The sequence below is a fragment of the Pipra filicauda genome, unplaced genomic scaffold, assembly GCF_003945595.2.
Source record: "Pipra filicauda isolate LSUMZ 115617 unplaced genomic scaffold, ASM394559v2 scaffold119_size3216105_pilon, whole genome shotgun sequence".
Lineage (NCBI taxonomy): Eukaryota > Metazoa > Chordata > Aves > Passeriformes > Pipridae > Pipra > Pipra filicauda.
Genome location: NW_024103651.1, coordinates 1343181 through 1367199, shown reverse-complemented (window position 1 = coordinate 1367199; position 24019 = coordinate 1343181). Strand labels below are relative to the sequence as shown.

General features: G+C 46.3%; 2 protein-coding genes across 4 annotated transcripts in view; one reads left to right on the top strand and one right to left on the bottom strand.

Annotated features, from left to right (window-relative positions):
* Positions 1 to 2616, bottom strand: part of UPF2 (UPF2 regulator of nonsense mediated mRNA decay) — a 55904-nt gene extending 53288 nt beyond the window's left edge. Inside the window, exon 1 of one of the 2 annotated variants that reach the window (XM_027728253.2) lies at positions 2529 to 2616. The gene's annotated coding sequence lies outside the window, so the exon portion shown is untranslated. Of the gene's footprint in view, positions 1 to 2096; positions 2175 to 2528 lie in introns of those variants that run through there. The other variant, XM_027728255.2, reaches the window with a different exon arrangement.
* A 5226-nt stretch (positions 2617 to 7842) lies between these two features.
* On the top strand, positions 7843 to 23439 carry DHTKD1 (dehydrogenase E1 and transketolase domain containing 1). 2 transcript variants are annotated; one of them, XM_039386204.1, is made up of 17 exons: positions 7843 to 7999; positions 9998 to 10153; positions 10620 to 10831; positions 12441 to 12635; positions 12956 to 13225; positions 13765 to 13936; positions 15467 to 15665; positions 16509 to 16821; positions 17897 to 17981; positions 18592 to 18731; positions 19113 to 19263; positions 19467 to 19573; positions 20186 to 20350; positions 20742 to 20824; positions 21659 to 21828; positions 22355 to 22440; positions 22889 to 23439. In XM_039386204.1, exons 1-17 carry the CDS (start codon positions 7843 to 7845, stop codon positions 22988 to 22990), a joined length of 2763 nt encoding a protein of 920 aa, XP_039242138.1. In that variant the 3' UTR covers positions 22991 to 23439. The 2 variants fall into 2 exon arrangements, with proteins under 2 accessions (XP_039242138.1, XP_027584059.2); XM_027728258.2 differs by lacking the exon at positions 7843 to 7999 and adding an exon at positions 8767 to 8989.
* The last annotated feature ends 580 nt before the right edge of the window (positions 23440 to 24019 follow it).

The window sequence follows — 24019 nt, the reverse complement described above, 5'->3', positions numbered from 1 at the left end:
CGTGTAACTTTGAACGACAGGGTCACCACCAAAATCATTATGGTATCAAGCTCTTATTAAATTTAGGAACTCAGAATTCTGTTTTAGAGATGTATGGGACGTTTGCTTGTATAAAAGCAAAACAGAGGAGATGGGATAAAAAGTGAAGAGATGGAGCATAATTAGGCACATTATGATTTCAACCACAGGGCAGTATTATCCACTTTTTTCCCATGAACACTGGTGACCAAAAAATCTTGTTTACAGCAGATTCCTGTCCTGTATCCCAGAACAGGTGTGCTACAATACTCCTCGCTGCCTGCTACGTGTACAGCTCCTTATCTCCCAAACCTTTCCGACGGCTCTGCCAGCTCCTTTGTGCCTACACCAACCCCCGCGGGCAGGAGGAGGCGGAGCGGCCGCTGCCTCCCAGCCACACACACACTGAGCCCTGATCCACAGGCTGATCCAGCGGGGAACCTCCTCTGACAGACGGTGCAGAACTGCCCCAGAACTGTCCCGGGAGCGCGTCCATCACCCTTCCATGGGCAGGAATGGTGAGCCAGACCTCACTACTTTCCCTCAGCTGCCAGTTATCACAAGATCTGTGGAACGTTCAGACCTTCAGAACTTCTGCCTCGTTGGACTGAAACTGGCTCAAAGGCTCAAAAGATGTGGGAAGCAGGGACAAGTGGAAACAAGACAGGCAGCAGGCTCGCCTGGGTCTCATTTCCAGAGGGAATTAGGTTGAAGATACAGTTTGGTTCAAATTAAAGGGATGGTACGGAAACTTTAAGAGAACTTCTATTCAATACCTTGTGTTTATAGGGATGTACTGATGAGAAGGCACAATAATGACAGGAACTCCATGAGCCAAAAGACAAACCAGCACTCACAGCTGAAAATTAGGAAGGACAGAGGAAAAAAAGAGACAAGACAAACATCCACATGCCTTTGGTAGCCCGTTTCTGCAGTGACACTCACACACTTTGACATTCCTTAGTTTCAGTGCCTACAGACACTATTTTTTCAGAGAAAACTACTTCTATTAATTTTCCAATATTTGACACACCTTAACTCATTTGTGGTTAAAACATTTTTAGTGTACATAAATTTCTACTTTTTTTTAAACTTCATACCATTCTTGGAATTTGAAAAAGTGATGGGACTGGGTTCATGATACTCTGGGCTCAGAAACTTAAGAAACAGGTCTTGAGATACAGAAGCAACATTTAAGAAAAAGCATCTATGTACTTACTCTCAAGGAAACCAGAGTCATATGAGGTATTCAGCATCGTTAACCCAGTCACAATTCAGAATAAAGGATAAACACCAACACCGTGACCCTCAAATCAATCTTCTCAAGTCAATAAAAAGTCTGTTCTCACAGTCTGCATTAACATGATCCAGAATCTCAATCCTTGAAACACACATATGGGGGGAAGAAATACAGCTCTATTAAACTAAACATATTGAGATTTTTCATGTTCTGTTTTTACTGCCACTGGAAATAAAATTGATCACATAAATGGTCCTTTTTGCAGCTATTCTACTACGAAAGAAATGAGGGGATATGAGGCAAGATGTCCCCACTTCTGACCAGCTGAGAAATCTGACAGAGCAACAAACTCCTCCATCACTGGTTATCACACCACTGGAAAGCTATAAGTTTCAAGGAATGAAATGTAATCAGGGTTCTCTTAAAGTAAGGGAAGGTGCGTTAGAAAAACGAGGAAGGGGGAGTAGAAAAATGCCCTGGTCAACGAGGAAAAAATAAACTCAGCCACAAGTTTTGGAAGGTGAGACAAGGAGCAGAGCAGGAAGCCACAGTGCAGAGAGAGGAGCACCCCATGCACTGGCACAGAAGGTTCACAGAACCACGGAATATTCCGAGTTGGAAGGGACCCACAAGGATCATCAGTTCAGATCCTGGCCCTGCACAGGACAGCGCCAAGAATCTCACCATGTGCCCGAGAGCATCGTGCAAACACTTCTTGAGCTCTGTCAGGCTTAGTGCTGTGACCACTGCCCTGGGGACCCTCTTCCAGTGCCCAACCACCCTCTGGGCGAACACCCTTTTCCCGATATCCTCTCTGACACAACTCCACGACACTGACCCATCCTCAGCCCGGCCTGGCGAGCAGCCGGGCGCTTTTACTTTCACTTCCACACGTCTCGGGACTCAGAGTTTCGCTGTCAGACCCGCGGGGACGCGCCTTCCACCGGCAAACGGCGGCCACAGACCGGGCACTGAACGGCCCCGCTCGCTCCAGCACACCCCAACGCCTGCTCCCAGCCCGCCCTCCCACCGCCCCTCCCGGCTGGCAGCAGCAGCACGCCCTGCCCTCTCCCCGCGCCCTCAGGCACCGCCGCCCGAGCCCTCCCCGCCTCGACCCCCCCGCCCCGGCCCCGGGGAACCCCCGGGACCCCCCTCCCCGCGGTCCCGCCAGGCCCCTGCGCCGTCCCAACGCCTCCCCAGGGCCACGCTCCCCACACACACCGTGGGACCGCCCTGCTCTCGCGCCCCTCGCCCGCGGCTCCCCCCGTACCTGTGCCCGGTGCCGACATGGGCCCGCCCGGCCCGGTCGCCGCCTCCACCTCCCCCGCCCCTCCGAGGCCCCCGCCCGCTGCTCCCCTCACGGCCGAGGGGCCGCCCGCGGCGCCGCCTGAGCCCCGGAGCCGCACCGGCTGAGCCCGCGCCGCACCGGCCGAGCCCGCCGCGCCGCGCCCGGGCGAGAAGGGAAGGGCGGCGCCGCTGAAGCGCGGCGTGGCCGCGGCTGCGGGCGGCGCGGAGCGGCGCTTCGCGAGCGGCGGCGGTCAGGCGGCGCGCGGGGCAGCCCCGCGCGGGGGCCTGGCGGCGGGCGGGTTACCGGGACCTGCGGAGGCGGAAGTGGCGGAGAAGGGGAAGAGGAACGGGAATGGGGCGGGAAAGGGGAGGGGAAAAGGTAAAGGAACTGGAAGGGGTTCGGCCGCGGCGGGAATGGGAGGAATGAGTTCAGAATGCCGCTTGTTTGGCGGCCCCAGCGCGCGGCTCGGCCGGTGCCCGCGCCTGACGTCACCGCCGTGACGTGTCTGTGCCACACCGGCCGGGGGGGACACTCGGGTGTCACCGCTCAAAACACCGCGGGGAGCGGCGGGTTAACAACGAGTGATACCGGGATTGGGGGTTAACGGGTGTCCGCGGCTGTGCCCCGGGTCTGGGGTCATCAGCGCAAGAAACAAGGAGTTGCTGGAGAGGGTCCAGCGGAGGGCACAGAGATGAGGAGGGGTCTGGAGCATCTCCCGTGTGAGGAGACACTGCGGGAGCTGGGCCTGGTTAGTCTGGAGAAGAGAATACTGACAGGGGATCTCATCAATACACATAAATGTCTCAAAGGTGGGTGCCAAGAGATGGTGCCAGACTCTCTTTGGTGTCAGGACGAGAAGCAATGGCCATAAACTAAAACACAAGGAGTTCCACCTCAACATCAGGAAGAACTTCTGTCCGTGGAGGGTGGCAGAGCACTGGAACAGGCTGCCCAGGGAGGGCCTGGAGTCTCCCTCTCTGGAGACATTCCAAACCCACCTGGATGCATTCCCATGTCACCTGCTCCAGATGACCCTGCCTTGGCAAGGGGATTGGACTGGATGATCTCCAGAGGTCCTTTCCAACCCTAATGACACTGTGATTCTGTCAGAGTGTATTTTCTAGTCTAAATCTGGTCTTTGCACTTTGCCCCCCTGCTCAGGCGCTGTTCCCACCTGAAGATCCAGAAGGCATTTTGCAGTGGTGAGTTTAGTGGCACAGAATTCCCCAATTTATTTGAAATGTTCCCTGTCTGCACGTCTGGGCATGGCATCGCCTCTGGGGCAACTCTAAAGCTGCCCAAGCTGGGAAAAGCTGGCACAGCCCAGAGCTGGAGAGTGCGGATCTGGTGTTTATTTTACATTTAGAATCCAGGCTCTGACAGAAGCTTTTTCTTAAGGTTGGGAAAGCATTTAAACCCCTCTAGGCTTAGAACAAGCCCTCAGCAATATTGGACTGTGACACCAGGCACAGGCCTGATGTGCATAATGAGATTATTCAGCTGTTAAAGCCACCTTTTATTTGGAGGCAGGAGTCAGCCCCAATAGGAGACTCTGTTTACTGATGCAGAGTTGTAGGTGTGCTCTGCCAGGACTAGGCAGGACTAGACAAGTTTTTTTTTTCTCCTCTCTCTTGTTTAACTTCACTGCTCATTTTGCAGACATGTCTGAAAATCTCTTTCTGGACAAGTTCGAAAGGACAAAGTCGTGCTTGTTATTGACAGAGATCATTCATATGTCCCTGCTACACAAAGATTTCATTTACTTGCCAAAATATCTTGAGTTACCAAGTTGATTAAACTGCTTCACTGGGGCGGAGAAGATCCATGGCCTAGACACGGTAAAATCCATTTTAGTGTTGGCACTGAATTTTTCAAAGGCACCAATGGATGTCAATGGATGCCTTTGGATTACTCATTTTTGGGTCTGTTTGAAAAGGCAGGCTCAGTGTTACATCAGGCTTAAGTTGGCAGTGGCATTACACCAGGAGATGTTGGCTTATTTTCTTTTGAAGCATGATGTCACTGCCCTTTCTAACATGAATAAAGTGCATGATCACCACAATTTTGAGAGGAAACAAAGGTCCTTGTGTGTTTATACCACACACTTCCACACCTTTGACTGTGTTGGTGTAAAGGCCACACAATTAGATCTGTTTTTACCTTTGTCTGACAGCTCAGAAAGCTTTTGTTTCTAAAGCACCTGTTTGGTTTGTGCACACACTGATCAAGCTTTTCTACTGATTTACCAAAACCACAGAGATCTTGCTTCCTGAGTCTCAGATATAAAGCAGGGTTTTTTTTAATTCCTGAAGCTCTTCTTCCCAAGTTTTTCTATGTTTCCTCAATTACTGTCATGCAACTTGCACACAGGATTCAAATTGTGCCAAATACTGGCCTAATGCAGAATCTGTAGGTGTACTCACTATTTCCTTGTAGCCAAATCCAGGAAATCATCCTTTTTTTGCCAAGTGAGCAGATATAACTTTTTTAGACCCGTCTGGGTTTTTTTCTCACAAGTTTTGTAGATTATTTATGGTCCCTGTTTCCTGGAAAGGAACTGCATTTTGGTGCACATGCTCTTTCAAGGTGTACAAGCTTTCATCTTATCCTGTTACAATAAATCACATTTGTTTATCTCCATCCTGACACTCAGATCCAAGGTAACCTCTCTTCACCACACACCTCCAGCTGACAATCTTCCTCAGGACTCCAGTTTTTTTGGCAGTTTTTTTGGGCTGATATAACTCCTAAAGTGGCAAGGGCTATAATGCCTTCAGAAATACTCCAAGCTGATTATGGTTTTCTGTTTAAAATACTGCAAGTTTAGATTTGCTAGATAGTCAGACACACACTATTTATTATATACAACCTTGGTTTTGAAACATTTCTTGGTTTTTTGGTGAGAACCTCAGGTAGTACTGAATCAGCCTCACATAGGAGCCTTCTCTAGGACAGGCTTTCTGTGCCAGAAGAGCCAGGCCAGGAGAGTCCCCTTGGATACATCCTCAGGAGCAGCGTTTCTGCTGGCACAGGTACCACTTCCTCACATTTAGATATGAGCCAAAGTCAACAAAACCTTTTATTGACCCAGATACAGCTCCAGCAAGGCTTTTCCACGTGTAATCATGTCCTACACAAGATGAGCATGCTGGCAAATCTGCAAAGGACTTTAAATCTGGATTTCGAATCACAGAAAAAAAACAGCAAGTTGACTTGATGAGAAATATATTCCATAAACCCCTGCTTAGACTTGATTGAACCAGTAAGTGAACTCATATATACAAATATTTAATTAGTTCTCCAAGACCTACATTGTGTGGCTGAACCATGTCACTGGAAAAAATGGAAAATTTTTAATATTCAAACCTACTCCTATCAGTGCTAATTGGGAAATATTCAGCTAAGTGCCTGTCTGATTTAAAGCAAAACCACATTGATATCTGCTATTCGACTGGTATTTGCTTAAGAACTGTGGAAAAGTATTTCATCATCATGCAGTGTGCCTGCAACATTTGTCTTTTTCCCCAAGCATAGAATGGAAATGTTTAACTATATCAACCCTTTATGCCTCTCTACTGTCAACTTCACTAAATCATATAACCTTTCAGCATTATTTTCAAAGTTCCTTTGTTCTAATTGAAAAAAAAATTAATATTCAATTTCTGTTACACTTCACTGTATTGGCCACATGACCACTGTCATACAGTTGTATCCTTTTGCCTTCTTTGCAACATTCAATTTTATTTATTCGCTCTGTGCCAGTGCTTGGTCACCCACAGTGAAAAAAATTGTCACCTAATGTTCAGAGGGAATCTCCTGTGTTTCAGTTTGTGCCCATTGCCTCTGGTCCTGTCATTGGGCACCCCTGAACAGAGCCTGGCTCTGTCCTCTCTGCACCTTCCCTTAGGTATTTACACACATTGATAAGATCCTCCTGAGCTTTTTCTGTTCCAGGCTGAACAGTCCCAGTTCTCTCAGCCCTTCCTCATCTGTGCTCCAGTCTCTTCATCATCTTCGTGGCCCTTCACTGGACTTTCCCCAGTATGTCCATGTCTGCCCTGTACTGGTGAGCCCTGAACTGGACACAGTGCTCCAGGTGTGGCCTCACCACTGCTGAGTAGAGGGGACCTGCTGGCAATCACGGAGTCACAGAATGGTTTGGGTGGGAAGGGACCTTAAAGATCATCCCATTCCAACTCCCCTGCCATGCACAGGGACACCTTCCACTAATTCAGAGCTCCATCCAGCTCAGAGCTCCACCCAGCATGGCCTTGAACAATTCCAGGGATGGGACATCCACAACTTCTCTAGGCAACCTGTGTCAGTGCCTCACCACCGTCACAGCAAAGAACTTCCTCCTAATACCTAATCCAAACCTACTGTCCTTTAGTTTGGATCCATTCACCCTTGTCCTGTCACTACATGCTCTTGTAAAAAGTCTTTCTTGTAGGCTCCCTTCAGGTACTGGAAGGCCACAATTAGGTCACTCTAAAGATTTCTCTTTTCCAGGCTGAACAATCCCAATTCCCTCAGCCCTTCCTTGTAGGGAAGGTGCTCTATCCCTGTAATCATCTTGGTGGCTTCCTCTAGACTCACTTCAACAGCTCCATGTCTTTCCTGTGCCGGGGACCCCAGACTTGGATGCAGTACTCCAGGTGGGGTCTCATAAGACCAGAGCAGAGAGGCAGAATCACCTCCCCCAACCTGCTGGTGGTTCACAGAATCACAGAATAATTCTGTTTGGAAGGGTCCTCTGGAGATCATCCTGTCCAACCCCCTTGCCAAGGCAGGGTCACCTGGAGCAGGTGATACAGGAATGCATCCAGGTGGGTTTGGAATGCCTCCAGAGAGGGAGACTCCAGGCCCTCCCTGGGCAGCCTGTTCCAGTGCTCTGCCACCCTCCACGGACGGTTCTTCCTGATGTTGAGGTGGAACATCTTGTGGTTTAGTTTATGACCACTGCTCCTCGTCCTGGCAGAGTCTGGCACCGTCCTCTTGGCACCTGCCTTTGAGATATTTATGTGTATTGATGAGATCCCCTCTCAGTGTTCTCCTCTCCAGACTGAACAGACCCAGCTCCCGCAGTGTCTCCTCATAAGGGGAGATGCTCCAAGACCCCTCACCAGCTTTGTGGACCCTCTCCAGTGGGGAGGGGTCTCCTCTGTCCGTCCGCAGCCGGGGCAGCCCCGCCCGACCCCGGCCCCGGCCCGGCGCCGCCCCCGGTGCTCTGGGCGGGCCGGGGGGCGGTGGCGGCGGCGGCGGCGCCGCGGGCGGTTGGGGCAGCGCGGCCGCGGCCATGGCGGCGCTGGCGGGGGGGGCCCGCGCCCTGCGCCGCGCTCTGCGCCCGCCCGGCCCGCAGCGCTGGTACCGCACCGAGCGCGGCGTCTACGGCTACAAACCCGGCAAGGCGGCGGCGCGGCGGGCGGCGGAGCCCCGTGGAGCCGGCAGAGCAGGTGGGACACCCCCGGCGCTGGGCTGGGCTGGGCTGGGCTGGGCGGCGGGGGCTGCCCCGCAGCGGGGACCGCGGGCCGTGAGGGGTCGGGCTGAGGGGCTCCGTGTGTTGTCCCCGCCGCCTCCCGTCCCCGCGGGATCCCGGCGGGTCCCGCTCGCTCCCAGAGCCCTTGGCCGGGAAGCTTTGTGGTGCCTGGCCCCGCGCCACCGGCAGCACCAGCTGCTGGAGTTACTTCAGCGATTCGAAGTTACTTCAGTTTTGCTGCCCTAGAAGTACCTCTGCCCCGCGCTTGTCGTTTTCCTTTTCTATTACGGTGCTTGAACTGGCCGTATAGTTACCAATGCAGGTAACTCTCTCCCACAGCGGTAACTGTGATGATTTTAACTCAGTTTTATAGTGCAGAAATATGATTTCAAGTGCACAAAACTCGCCGGGGCAGGAATGTGGTCCCTGCGTTAACAGCTTGGGAGACTTCGATAGGAATGAGCTCCACAGGACAAGAGAGAGAAGCTGCTGGAAAGGGTCCAGAAAGCTGATGGGGGTCTGGAACATCTCTCTGATGAGGAGACACTGCCGGAGCTGGGCTTATTTAGTCTGGAGAACACTGAGAGGGGATCTCATCAATACACATAAATATCTCCAAGTCGAGTGCCAGGAGGATGGTGCCAGAATCTTTTCAGTGGTGCCCAGCAACAGGACAAGAAGCAATGGTCATAAACTAAAACACAAGGAGTTCCACCTCAACATCAGGAAGAACTTCTGTCCGTGGAGGGTGGCAGAGCACTGGAACAGGCTGCCCAGGGAGGGCCTCGAGTCTCCTCTCTGGAGACATTCCAGACTCACCTGGATGCATTCCCATGTCACCTGTTCCAGGTGACCTGCCTTGGCAGGGGGATTGGACTGGATGATCTCCAGAGGTCCCTTCCAAACATAATGATTCTGGGATTTTTTTGTGAATTAAGCCTGTTGGACAGAAGCAGGAGTGAAACAGGTTCGTAGCTCAGGGACACCAAGTCCTGTCACAAAGTATCTTCCTTGTTAATAGTTAACATATTTCTATGTTACATTTTAAATGGCTTTCTTGCTGAGAGCATTGTGGGAAATGTTAGAGTTATGTCCCCCTTGCAGAACCCACTACAGAAAGGGGCCTGTTTTGAATGGGCTGACTTTGTGAACATAGTGGCTGGAGCAGTGTGTCAGCAATGGAAACACAAATGTCAGAGAAATAATTTAGTGAAATGGTCTCAGAAGTGCATTGTTTTGGAAAATGAAAGCCTTCAGACTTGCATACTGTCAGCACTCTACCAAGATGAAAAACCCCTCCGCACTAGGAATGGATTATAAACTGGTTCATATAATTAATTTGTACCAGATTCTGCTTGCAATATATTTTATTGTGTGCAGTTTATCAGCCTGGCTTGTGGTCTGTGCTCAGTGACAGTAAGGTGTGTGTGTGACCTTTCAGCTGCTCGTTTGCCTATGTTGATAATTTTTACCACATTTGGCTAAGCACATGCTCTTGGCTCCTGCAGAAACAGCCTTTTTTTCTGAAGTCATGGGACCTGAATTATTGTTAAGACCCAATCCTCCTGTCATTCCAGCAAGGAACAGGGAAGCATAAGTGATATGATTGAGCTGGCTCAGGAAATAATACTTTGTGTGCTGGTGATGTGCTGTTCTCAAGGTGGTGGCACCTGTTGTAAAGACGTTCAAAGCAAAGTGAAGTAGTTCTGCATGTGTTTACAGGAGCCTAACTTATGAGGGGAGCCATAGGGAAAATCTAGAGCGTACTGGCTGGAAAACTGGATGGGTGAGCAGATCGAGCAGTTTGCTGATGGATGTATTGTAGGGTGATAAGGTGAAACCAGCTGCTTAGATACTCTCTTTCCAGCCAGAACCTTGATAGTTGCCAGTGGACAAAACATTCCTGTGTTGGTGCTGTAAGTGGATTAAATGTGAGCACATGTGTGATGCTGTTCTGCTTTCTTTTTGCTTTCAGTTGACCATGCTCTGGCTCGTTTAATAACTGCGTACGCTGAACACGGCCACAAAGCAGCCAAAATAAACCCCCTGTTTGCTGGCCAGGCTGTTATGAACATGGTACCTGAAATCCAACAGCTGGCTGAAGTTCTTCAAGGGCCTCTCGTTACTACAGGTAAGTCCACAGCCTGCTCACAGTGAGTTCTGTTCGTGGGTGGTTCATTGGGAGGCTGTGGCCTCTGTGGAAGAGCCAAATATTGAGTGGTGGTTCAATCAGTAATGAACTTTTGGATGAGAAATTGTCAACTTGGGCCTGCTTATGTCTGTTGCAGAAATCACAGTGCAACGAGTGTCTGCCTTCTAGCATCTTTGGAAATCAGGAAAAATTGTACTTGTTCTTACAGTTACTGATGTTAAACATTAATGTCTTGTTACTTTGATGATTTACATACTTAAGAGTGTAGTGAAGCTGTCAAAGTACAGGGGTAGAAATCAAGACTCGTCTTTTCTTGTCTCTCTTAGACTGCTGCTGTGACCTTGAACAAAGGAGGGTCTCTCTCTATGCTTTGTTTTCTCCAAAACACGCCTTGGTGCTTCGCCTTCCTCCCTCAAAGTGACTAATAACATTTATTTCCCACCAGGACTCCTAAACATGGGAAAAGAAGAATCTTCCCTAGAGGATGTGTTGGCTTACCTTGACCATATATACTGCGGGCGTATTTCCATAGAAACAAGCCAGCTTCCAACTTTGGAGGAGAGGGAATGGTTTGCTAAAAGGTTTGAAGAGCTAAAGCAAGAAGCATTTACACCTGAAGAGAAAAAGCACTTGTGCAAACTGATGCTGGAGTCCCAGGTACCTTGTTCCCCATTGTTGGATTGTAATAGAGTCGTGAAATCTTGTCATGGATCCTTTACTGCTCTGGACGCTATTCATGCAGAAAAAGAACAATCACTATCCTGAAAGGCTTTGACAGTGTGCAAGAGGAAGAGGTACAAGGTTTTGCAGTACACAAATGCAGCAATCTCACTGGAGTTTGTTGCTGAGTTTACTTGGCAGCCATTATTGAAACAAAGAGCCATATTTTGGTTTGTACAAACCCATGAGTAATCAGTCTTCAAAAGTGAGATTCTCTGAGGCTAATGATCTGACAGCTCACTGAAATGTTACTGATGGGAACACAAGGCTGGGCAGAGCTCTGTGAAATGTTGTGTTCTGGTGCTGATCTCTTTTACTGGCTTTAAAGTATGGTATCTCTCAAGGTTTTGGGAGGACAAATCACAGCTGGACTGAGGTGTTATGATACAGCACTGGCAAATTTGCTTTTCAGCAAGGAACCTTTGTTCAGTGCATTCTGTGAGGAAATGAAATATTTATGTGCTTTCAAAATGTATAGAGAAAATTGATTCCAATACTTCTGTACTGTGAAAAATTTTAATTTTTTCCCCTTTTCTTCCTATGCTATCCAGAAGGATGGAAAGGTAGAAGAGCAGGATCGGTGAAGGTTGGAAAGGTAGAAGAGCAGGATCTGTGAAAGTGTCCCTGTTTCCAGTTTTCCAAGTGGAAGGAGTGTTCAATGTAATATTTACCAATGACTAAACAGAAGTATATGGTCCATTTTGTATTTTGTTGCCTCTTTGGAAGGTAGAGGAATTTGACAGTGACACAAGAGGTTGATATTGGGACCCTATTTTGATTTCAGTATGACCAGAACTATACTAAGGGTGTAGAATTTAACCCTGACAGAAAAACTGCTTTTATGAGTGAATACTTTTGTATCATTTATTCCTTAGAACTGAATGTTGCTTAACTAGAGGGTGTTCAGCAGTTGGCTCTGATTTTTGGGTGTGGATCTGTCTTCTCAGTTACAAGACTTCATTTATTTTCAGTCTTCTGCTGCAAAACACTAAGTAAACTTCCAGTGCTTCCAAAACTTGGTCACTTATGAGAGCTGTCTAGGCACAGGTGAATGGAGTGAAGTGAGAAGAAAATGAAATAAATACAGATCCATTTATTTTTCTTCTTTCAAGCATTCTACCTGTGTACTAAGGACTGTGCCAAATATAAATCAAAATGAAACACTGTGCTTCTCTAGCACTTTGTGTCTCAAGATAGTTATGTTTAATACTGTAAAAGAACACCACTCCTTAATTTCCACCTAAAACAGGTAAACTGTTAAGTAATTTGTAGATTGCTCTAGTGTTACAGTTCTTCATACATCTCCTTCCACGTTAGACAGAGAGAGTTTGGTCCTCAACCTAACATTTTTCTGCTTAGGAGGAGATAAGAGCTGATTTCTTGTAGTCATCACAGCTTCTGGTCTCAGACTGTGTGGGTGGAAAGTGAGCCGAGACTTTGAAGGAGTGTTTTTAGGTTTGTGTGCCTTAAGGATACAAACCTAAATCCTAAACAGAAGGCTGCTGCTTAAAATAGCCTAATAGTGAAGTTGTCCTGTTTTTCACAGGAGTTTGATCACTTCTTAGCCACCAAGTTTGCCACGGTGAAGCGCTATGGCGGCGAGGGGGCCGAGAGTATGATGGGCTTCTTCCACGAGCTGTTCAAGATGTGTGCGTACAGCGGAGTGACGGATGTTGTTATTGGAATGCCTCACCGTGGAAGGCTTAATCTCCTCGCAGGTCTGCTTCAGCTTCCACCCGAGGTAAGAGGTTCATAATCTCATGAGCACTTGCTTGATGCCTGGTTTATTTGAGGTGAAATAAAGCCCCAAGAGGTTGTCGTGTTGTAAGTGCTGGAGCCATAAAAGTTAACTTGTGTGAGAGTGTTTTCCCTTCCTGTCAACACTTCAGCCAACTGTCCACAGGAGGCTGTAAAAATCACTCTGATGCAGGGCTTTCTGTGCTGTTATCAGAAGCATCCTTGTAATTTCAGGAGAAGGAGAGCATAGGGTTCAGTAAATGCTTTTCTTTCACCGTGTCAGTGAATCAGAAAAGGGTTTTGACCAAATCTGTTTCCGTGCAGCTCATGTTCCGTAAGATGCGTGGTTTGAGTGAGTTCCCAGAGAATTCAGCAGCCATTGGGGATGTTCTCTCCCACCTGACATCTTCTGTAGACCTCGACTTCGGTGCCCACAGGCCTGTGCACGTCACCTTGCTGCCCAACCCCTCACATTTGGAAGCCATCAATCCAGTGGCCGTGGGCAAGACACGGGGGAGGCAGCAGACCCTGCTCGATGGAGATTACTCCCCAGACAGCTCTGCACAGCCTGGGGACAAAGTTATTTGCCTGCAGGTATTTTGCTCACAATTCCTAACTGATCTTTGTAAGACTTGCTGGACTAGAATGTGAACAGAAGTGTATACAGAAATATCAGAAAAACACTGATTTGATGTATAATGACAAGTACTGGGATCCTGTTAATGGGGAAAGAGGAGGGCAAGGAAGATTTCCAGGTGCCATATGTGCTGAATTTGTTCAGGGGTCAGGGACTTGCTGCTGACTGCTGCAGCTTTGCCATAGCCAGGACACTTGCAGTCACCTGGACACTGGTGGGTCAATTTTAGGAGTTTAGAGGTCAGTTCCAGGTAGGAATTATATTAGGCAGTCATGTACACACGTTGGCTGCTATGGCCCTTTGTTAGTGATAAGGTAATATAAAGTCTCAAATCATGAAAACAGTGGTCTGAAAGGTTTTAAGAAGTGGGTCCAGCTGGAATAGTATCTGTTCCAGGTACTCAATTTAAAGGTGTTGCTTAATGAGTTACAGTTTTGATTTTGCTGTTCCTCCAGTATTTCCTAATGAGACTTTTCCATCTTCTTCCCTAATGTAGGTTCATGGCGACGCTGCTTTCTCTGGGCAAGGGATTGTTCCTGAAACACTGACCCTCTCTAATCTACCACATTTCAGAGTTGGTGGGAGCATCCACTTGATTGTTAATAACCAGCTGGGCTATACCACTCCTCCAGAGCGAGGAAGGTCGTCCCTGTACTGCAGTGACATTGGTATGTGGAGTTGAATCGGGAGGAGAATTGTCTGTTGTGTCAGAAAGGATTTTTAACTTCAGTGTGGATATGTGCTGTGCTGTGGGCTTTTTATAGCAAGTCCCTATCAGCTCTGGGGAGTTGTGCTAATATAGCTCCAGTTTCATGATAGAGTAGAAATTAAAATTATTATCGATTATTTCCTCCTACTGGCAACAATTCAGATGCTAAAAATATGCCCTCCCCCGTCTGCCTTATGGCAAAGACTAAACACCAAGGGAAAACCTGATCACATTTTCACGGGATGTTATGAAATATTTGCAAGATTACTGTGAAGTCTCTGTAACTCGTTTAATTTCTGTCATGTCATTGACAGCTTTCAAAAAAGTGTTGCGATGGAGTGTGTAACATGTATTTGAAATACATCTTGTTAAATTTCATCAAAATCATCCCAGTGTGTTTTCTGAGCAAGATTTATAGGGCAGATACTCCTTCATTTTTCTGTTGTGTTTGTTGTCAGGTGAGCTTGTTGAGCTTTTAATGGAAAGATGAGGCTCAAGACCTTTCCAAGCTTAAACTAGAAGTCTTTTGTTTTGGACTGATCTTTCTTAGTGATAAACAGATGTATTATCACTAGGATTAGAGACTCAGTAGTAAGTTCTCTTGTGTATGTCACTTATAACTAAAAATATACTTTTCTATGTTTTTAAGACTTAACATTAAGTATTTGTGTTTGTTTTATGGTTTCATCAAACCAAACAGGTAGATTCATTAATCTGGTAAGGTAGATAGCATATGTTATTACTACTTTTCCCTGGGCTGGTTTTGTGTTATGGGTTGTTTTTGTTTGTTGTTGTTTTTTTTTCCTCCATCCTCAATTTTCCTTTCTTCTTACCTGTCAGTAGGAGGGAAGATGTTACCATTTGACTTTCAGGATTTTGCTAAGGAGGGAAACTTGACACAGGTCAGGAATGGCTGAAATATCCTTATTTCCCAGAATTTGGACAGATAAAGTACAGGAGGAGCACTGTTGCTGGGAGGATTTGCAGCCAAATTGTCATACAGGGGAGGGTGTTGATACATTTGAATTTTGCAGTGTTTTCTTTAATGAAGAAACCTCTCTGGAACAGGGGACAAGGGAGAAGGTTGTTTCTGGCCTGTATGAAATCATAGTAGTGATAGCTTAGGATAAGAAGGAAATAAAATTTAATTTTTGTTTGAAAGAGGAGCGATCAAATAATTCTCTCCCATTCCCTGCAGACTTCCAGATCAATAACATGCAGGAAATGTGTATAGAAAGTCCTCTGGGAATTTAGTGCTTGTAAAGAAGTTGTGCTCAAACTGTCACAAATTCAAGAGGTTGGGCTAATTGTACTGTCTCTCAGGGAAGACTCCTCTCCTTGCCCCAGCTCCCATCACAAAGAGCATCTGTCGTTCATTTGTTGTTACATTCACTTCGCATGAGTTGTCTGTAATTTCAGCAGAGTAGGTGTCTGTTTTCTCTGGAAGGGGTTTCATGTGATTACTGTTATATTCCAAATCCCTGGGCAGGCAAGATCATTGGGTGTGCAGTTATCCACGTGAATGGGGATGATCCTGAAGAAGTTGTCCGTGCCACACGCCTGGCCGTCGAGTACCAGCGCCAGTTCCGCAGGGACGTCATCGTAGATTTGCTGTGCTACAGGCAGTGGGGCCACAACGAGCTGGATGAGCCCTTCTTCACCAACCCCTGCATGTACAAAATCATCAGGTAAGGGAGGGTTCCACTACCTCATGGGGAACCCGAAATGTTCTTGGGTCTACACCAACTCAGTATTGCTGCTGCAGCAGAAGTTTCTGTGTAATTAAGATCCTCCACCATATGGACAGGTCTTCATGCAAGTGCAGCTACACTGTCAGCAGCCCTTGACTGAGGTGTGACTGATAATGAGATGTTAATGAGGGTAATCACTAGTGTTGGCTCTTAAATATGCAGTTTGATGCCTCTTGGAGCACACAGCTCTTGGATTTCAAATTTGTGACCATTAGTAATCAGGAGGCAAAGTTGTCTTCTGGGTGCCAAGGGGAAGCGTGGATAATGTGGGAGAATGGGCAGGAAGCCAGTGTGATGTTTGTCTTGTCTTTGCCTGGTCCTGCTCATCTTCATGAGCATTTAAATGTATTCAGATCCCATCCTTATCCCCAAAGCAAAATACACAAAAATTTACTGGCCTGTGAATTCTGGTGTTTTAGGTAAAGCATTTATAGAATGGATGGCTTGATTCTCATCTAATGCTGAAGTCCTAGTGTGAATTTCTCTGAAGAAAATATGCATGGTAAAACGGAAGGGTTTTGGACTCATTTTTGCCTGTAACTGCCAACTCTAGGCACTTTTTTTTTTAAAAAATAAAAGACTGTAAAATACATATCCAAGAGAACTGTTATCTTTCTGAAAATCCCAGGAAAGCAGACTTGATGCAAATGACTGTAATGCACCAGGACACCATTTATTTTAGTTTTCCACGGTACCTGGCTGTAGTAAGGTGGTATTTTCTTGTTCTGTGACAGTGTTTTCAGGTTTCATCTCTATGGGGTTTGATTCCCTCCCTGACAGATCCCGTAAGAGTATCCCAGACACGTATGCAGAGCACTTGACAGCTGCTGGGCTCATGACTGAGGCTGAAGTGTCCGAGATAAAGACGACGTACTATTCCAAACTCAACGACCACCTTGCCAACATGACGTCGTACAGCCCACCTGCCACCAACCTGCAGGCTCACTGGAAAGGCTTCGTGGAGCCTTCTGCTAAAATCACCACCTGGGACACAGGGATGCCTGTGCCACTGCTGCAGTTCATCGGAGCCAAGTCTGTGGAGGTGCCCGAAGAGCTCCAGATGCACAGCCACCTCCTGAAGACCTACGCGCAGGTCAGTAGAGGGTGGTGATGTTTCTGGTCCCATTGCTCAGAGGTACGACCTGTTACAGGAAAAATCTAAACGCAGTAAGACTGCCAGTTAGAGAGTAGCACAGTATTCTCTAGGAAAAAAACCAGCTCACTGTTTCAAGGTTCAGATTATGCAACTTTTTTTTCTCCAGGTTTGAAGAAAGACGTGTCTTCTCCCCCCAGATCTGACCGTATACATTATTTTGTTATTTCAACAATGTTTTGTTACAATGAAGAAAAAAACTTATAGAAAATACAGTTTATTATTCTTACAACTAATAGAAACTGGTATGATAAATGACTAACATTTATATACTTTATGATTAGAATCAGTATTTTGTGAGAGAATGAGTCAGGAACCTGGTAATCATGTACACAGTTTCCACAGCCAGTAGTGAGTGTTTTATGGTTTATACATATAAACATCAGACAACACGTGGCCAAGTTTGACAGCCAGGGTTTGATAGCTCCTAAGTTTGTGTTTGGTTTGGCTTGGTTTGGGGTTGTGAATGTTTCCCTGTGATGAATGATGAGCATGTGCAGGTGTCTGGTTGGCAGCTGTAGAGAGGCTGTGAGTTGATTATTTCAGAAGGCTGATGTTCTTGTCTTCCCAGCCCAAGGCAAGAACTTCACAGCTGGGTGTGATCATTTGTCTGCAGTTCTGCAGGGCAGAACAGGAATGAGTTCTGGAGACTGAAATACTTACACCTGGCATCTTTCATCATTGCTAACCAGACAGACCCAAAATTCTGTCAAGACTACACTCTCTGCTGTGATTTTTAATATTTTCAGACTAAGATTAATTTGTCAGTCCAGTTTGTTGACTGGTAGGTGAACACCTGGATCATCCATGGTTCTGTGGCCCTCAGGCAAACTTCAGGATGTGCTTAAATAAGACTGTGTATTCCAGTCCAACCTAAGCTGGCTGCAGGAATGTAGCATTTCTCTCCATAGTGTTTTATTTTTTTCCTAGCTTCTGTTATTGGTCTGTGCCACCAAAAGAGCTACAGATGGAAAAAAGCAAAATAGTAACTTTTCCTTGTTCTTTACTTGTTTAGTCAAGGGTTCAAAAAATGGAGGAAGGAAAAAAGCTGGACTGGGCAACAGCTGAAACTTTAGCATTTGGTTCTCTGCTGAGCCAAGGTAAGAGGCGACAGCAGACAATAAAATACTTTTTATTATAACATTAGACTTGTTAGGTGTTTCTAAGTAAAAAGATTGATATGATGTATAAATTTGATAATTTGCAAGAGAAGGTAAATATGAATCCTATATGTCACTAATATTTGTAGATTAAGTTCTAAATGTCTTCAAGGAATTGTTGCTCCCTATCACTCCCCAAAAATATTTGTGCATAGAGCTAAGCATGTGAGCAATGCACCAGAAATCAGTGGGGCTCCCACGTACACTGTTTTATGCTACTATTTCTTTTCCCTCCTCTCGTGCCTGAATTCATTATCTCCATTTACCTGTGATGCAGAATGCATGTTTTTTGCAGTTTGCTTCAGTAAATTGAACCATGTATCCCAAAATGATTGGGAGGAGAGAAGAGAAATGTCAGAGCATCTCTGTCCTTGTGAGTTGGAGCTGCTGCGGGTTAAGAATTTAATCTCAGATTTGATGTTGCTAATGAGAGAAATCCAAGAAGAGACAGAACAAGAGATGTAATATTTTGGACATGGAGAGTTGTTGTCCCACATGTTTCCTTTTTACATGACTTGCTAATTCAGTGTTTTGTTTATTGCTTGGCAAGGGTTTAATATCAGACTAAGTGGACAAGATGTTGGCAGAGGAACCTTCAGCCAACGACACGCGATGTTGGTTTGCCAAGAGACAGATGATACCTACATTCCTCTGAATCACATGTCCCCAGACCAGAAAGGTTTCCTAGAGGTGGGTTCTGCAGTCCACAAGACCACCTTCTTCCTGTTGTGCTGAAACAATGCATGTTTTAAGGCTGCTGGGATACACGTAGGTAGCCTGTATGTTCTGGCAAACACCAGATGCAGGGAGATGACAACTGTCAGGGCACTCCTGTTCTTTGTAGTTACAAACAACAACTTTAACAAGGGCTTTTGCTTTTCTTTGAGAGATCAGGTATTATTCTTTTCCCCTCAGTGTCTTCAGCCAAAAGCAAAACAGAGGTGACCATCAGTTGCCTTTAGCAGTGCATGTCCTCAGTGTGCCCCGCACTGATGTGCCTGGTTCTGAGGGTTCTTAACCCTGGGTTGTCTTCTTCCTTGCCTACCCCTCCCAACAATTTCCTTTTGTTAGGTGAGTAACAGTCCCTTGTCTGAAGAAGCTGTGCTTGGTTTTGAATATGGAATGAGCATTGAGAGCCCCAAGTTACTGCCAATTTGGGAAGCTCAGTTTGGAGACTTCTTTAATGGAGCCCAGATAATATTTGACACTTTCATCTCTGGAGGTGAGTGTACAAAGAGATAATATATGTAAAAATGAATCATTTGTACTATGCACATTTTTAGAAAATCCAGCATGCCAACAGCATGTTTCAGGCTTGTATTTAATGATGTGAAAATCAGCTGTTCCTTTTTGCTGAGTAGTTTCTGCAAAGTAATGTGTTCTGTGGAAATCATTCTTCCCTTCCTCCTCATTCTGTGTTTCCAGGTGAGGCCAAATGGCTTTTGCAGAGTGGGATAGTAATTCTTCTTCCCCATGGCTATGATGGTGCAGGCCCTGAGCACTCGTCCTGCAGGATGGAACGGTTCTTGCAGGTACCCACCACCCCTATTGGGGCCACATGTCCCCCAGCACAGCACTGGCAGTCAGTGCTCTGGGAGTTGTGCTGCAGAAATGCAAAGTGGGGATTCCTGGTGTAGCTGCTCTGGTGCAAGACTGTGATGGAACCTTGTGATAAGTGCTTGCGGTTCCTGTTGCATCTGTCCTTTAGACACAGATCATGCAAACAGAAGGCTGCACACTGTTAAATAACAGTGAATCTGTGGCACATTTAAAACAAAAAACACCTTAAAATTCATTGTTGTGCCCTTGTGACTGTAGTAAGTAAATGAAAGCTGTTTCATCTAAGTAAAGAAAGGGGCTTGGAGCTTTTTAGAGAGATGTTGCCACTCTCATGAAGAAGTCGTGACCTGTTAAAAAATCTGTCATGCCCTGGTTGCAGTGTGCTGGAAGGAGGCATTCAGATGTAACCTTACCAGTTGAATGCTAAAGCCATTTCTTCTCTCAAGTTCTTCCCTTGTAGTCATCTGAATTGGGATATTTGTTCACCTCTTCCTATACAGGTCGGTGTGTCTTGTGTGCCTGGGTTTTTTCTTGCATATTTGTCTCACTGCTTTCTTTGGCATTGCTGTGTCCCCCCTATACAGATGTGTGACAGCTCAGAGGAGGGAGTTGATGGGGACCAGGTCAACATGTCAGTTGTCCATCCCACCACCCCAGCACAGTATTTCCATTTACTCCGGAGGCAAATGGTCCGAAACTTCAGGAAACCTCTCATTGTTGCATCTCCCAAAGTGTTACTCAGGCTCCCAGTAAGCTGAAAAATACCTTTTCTGTTTTTTGGGGTTTTTTTATCCTCTTCTTCCTACTCTTTTGTGTTCTCTTCCCCTTTCTTTTTGTTGTTTTTCTGTGTTCTCTGATCTCTGCTTTAGGGTCAAATCAGTGGGATTTTTCCTTTTTGGGACTGAATGGATTGAGGGTTAAAGCTGAGTGGAGGTGAGCTAGAAGTAGGGTTGATTCTAGGTCTGACAGTGTTCTTGGGAAGCTTATCATTCCACATTTCATTGGGAGTGGGAATGGGAATAGGAAGGGGAGGGAAGGCTATATTTTGTACTTACCAAAACCCTGTCTCAGTATTCTTTCTGACTCTGGCCTAAGGGAGAGGTAGCAAGACTTGGTAACTCTCAACTCTCTCCCATGCAGGCTGCTGTATCGAGTTTTGAAGAAATGGCCCCAGGGACAACATTCAAGCCTGTCATTGGTGACTCCTCAGTAGATCCTAAAAGGTAGCTTTACTTGCTTAGAGGAGAAGCTCAGAAGGGATATCCTGTCCCTTTCTCCTACCTAACACCTCAAATTTGAAGTGGCAGGAAAGAGGTGACTTTTGGGGACAAATGCTGTTTTGTGGGTGGTGGCTTAGTTTTACTTGTTCCTCTCCTTTTCTTCTGGTGATTGTTGGTAGTTACCAGGTAGTTACCTGTCTGCAAAACAGTGAGGTGTTCAGGCAGGTGGCCCTTGCCCCCACAGGGAGGTTGAATCTGTAGTTACTGATCTGATGGGCACTATTCTGCACCATGTTCCTTGGCTGACAGTCACTGGGAGCAGCTGTTACCCGAATCATAGATTCATTTAGGCTGGAAAAGACCCCCAAGATCATCAAGTCCAAACTTTAACCCAGCATTGCCAAGTCCATGACTAAACCATGTCCCCAAGTGTCACATTTAGACTTTTAAATACCTCCAGGGATGGTCATTCCACCACTTCCCTGGGCAGCCTGTTCCTGTGCTTGACCTTTTCAGTGAAGTTTTTCCTAATATCAATATAAACCTCCCCTGATGCAACTTGAGGCCATTTCCTCCTGTCCTGTTGTGTGTTGCTTGGCAGAAGTAACTCCCACCTGTCTACAACCTCCTTCTAGGTAGCTGTAGAGAGTGAGAAGGTTGGAGGGGAGCGGGAGGCAATGGAAGGCAAAAAAGAGAAATGAATGGTCTAGGGAAGCAATTCAGCTTCATAAAGTTGTCTTTGAAGTTTGGCTGGTTGTATTTGTTGGAAGTGTGAAGCTGTTCTGCATCGAGTTTCTGTAAAACCCTTAACTTGGAAACATTCTTGTTTTTCTTCAGTGTCACCCAAGTGGTGCTGTGTTCTGGAAAGCATTACTATGCTCTGGTGAAGCAAAGAGAGACACTGGGAGAGAAGCAGCACAACACAGCTATTCTGAGACTTGAGGAGCTCTGTCCTTTCCCCCTGGAGGCTCTACAGCAAGAGCTGAGCAAATACAGCCAAGCAAAAGGTCAGCCAGACTTTTACCTTCGTGTTTCTGGTGTCTTTGAAGTATTGAACTGAATCTGTTGCCTGCCTTTTAGGATAAAGAGCTGTAATGGCTTTTTCCACTTTGCTCTTCCCCTCGTACATCCAAGTGTTTCTGGAGTGGGATAACGCAAATGTTTGTCTTGTGCTAAAAGAACTTGTCTCTTTGCTATTGTCTCTCTGCTTCCAAAAAGTAGGACTGAAAATCAGAGTGAGCCATTTGGGATGTTTTTTTGCATTGGTCTTTGCAGTTCAGTCCTTTAAGTAGCTTTTGAAAACAGCAGTAGAAAAACTGAATATACACACTGTGTACCCCTGTGGTGGACACACTTTGGGTTTGAATTCAGCAAGCTGGGACCTGCAAGGGAATTCAATCTAGCAAGCCTTCATTTTAGAGGTAGTGCCAAGGCAAAAAAGGTAGAGGTGCTAAAAAAAGAAAAAACTGTCCTCCTTGAGCTGCTGAAAAGATAAATATGTGCATTTGTAATGTACCCTTATCCTTCCTTTAGACTTCATCTGGAGTCAGGAAGAACCACAGAACATGGGGCCATGGTCCTTTGTGTCACCACGGTTTGAAAAGCAGCTGGGGCTTAAGGTAAGATAAGATGTCCACAAGTGTTATGAAGTTCAAAGTTCTCCTTAAATGCAAAATTCTGTGGTGCTTACACAAACCCTAATCCTGATGCCTAAACCAAACACATTCTAATTTAAGCTGCTTCTGCTCTTTATAGCACCATTGGTGATGGGCAAGACTGGAGCCTTATTTTACTCTGTGTTTAATCAAAGTAGATAGGATAATGAAAGATCCCAGGTAGGAAACAGCATGCTTGGAGTAGGAGAAGAATCCAAAGCTGCCATTTGCTCTGGCATATCATGCACTATAATTGTCCTTTGAGCCACGGTCTGTGGGAGATGGAGGACAACTTCCTGCATTACTTCCAGCTGGTGATACCTGCCAGCAGATATCCCCATGGCATCAGGACCTCAAGATACAACCCTGTTCCTGTGCTTCATTGATCATTTCCTCCCAACTCCAATTTCAGCTCCGCCTTGTGAGCAGACCTCCCCTCCCAGCCCCAGCTGTTGGCATTGGAACCCTCCACAACCAGCAGCAGGAAGACGTTCTGAGGAAGACATTTATCTAAGTTTTCAACAGACAGACTGCTCCTGCTGCCAGTCGTGTTTGGTGCCTCCTCCTGTGAAGAAGAACAAAGGCCAGACCCTTAAGACTCTTGGTTCTCCAAAATGGAAACCAAAAAAAGGGTGGAATGAGTTTGGTAATGACGAAGAAATTTTTTCATGTAGGGGAAAACCTAATGATGAGAAAGGATGCCTGTTACTCTTGATACTTCTTGTTGTCTTGTAGTATTTTCTACAAAACATCTCTTTAAGGTTAAAACCAAAATCCAGTCTAGGGGACAGATTGGTGAGGTGACTATATAATGCCTTATATCACACTGCTTATCTGCACTTTACAGTTCCTGGGGTGGTGCATGTGTGGAAACAGGCTCTGTTTCTTCTGTTTCCACATAAGTGTTAGTGCTGTTTGGTCAAATAAATGCTTCCCCATGCCTGGGAATGAGCCATTTCTGTAGCAGAGTGTTGTGAATTTTCCCTTTTTTCTTTTCCTGTGGGCCAGGAATGAAATCTATTGTGGCTGTTGGTGCTCTTATCAGTGCCTGAGTTGTTAAAGCAGGATTCTGGGAGGAAACCTTGCAGGATGGCTCCTGAAGGCTTCAGGCACCACTGTTTTTCTCATCTGGAGGGTGAGAAACCCTGAGGGAAGGTTTCAGCATAGCTGTCATCTGGGGAAAGGAAAGAAACCAGTCTTAATTGAGAAACAGAGGGTAAATGACCAAAACACTGAGAGTAAGCAGGGGAATAATGAAGCTGGATGGAAGAGAGAAGTAAAAGCTGGCCAGGCAGACCCCAGTGTTGACTGCCCCACAGCAGCATTCCCATCCAAATAGGATTTTTCCCAGCAGGTTTTTTTTTTCAGGTTTCAGTGTGAAGTTGGCATCTCCCTGCTCCTCTCCAGGTTACCTGGGGGAGCATGGTTGAGTAATCTAAACTCATTGTGAGCCAAAGACTTCTCTGGAAAGAAGCAAGTGGGGTTTAACCAACACTTCCAAACAGAAAGTCATGGCAGGTGAGGAAGGGCAGATCTCAGGCAG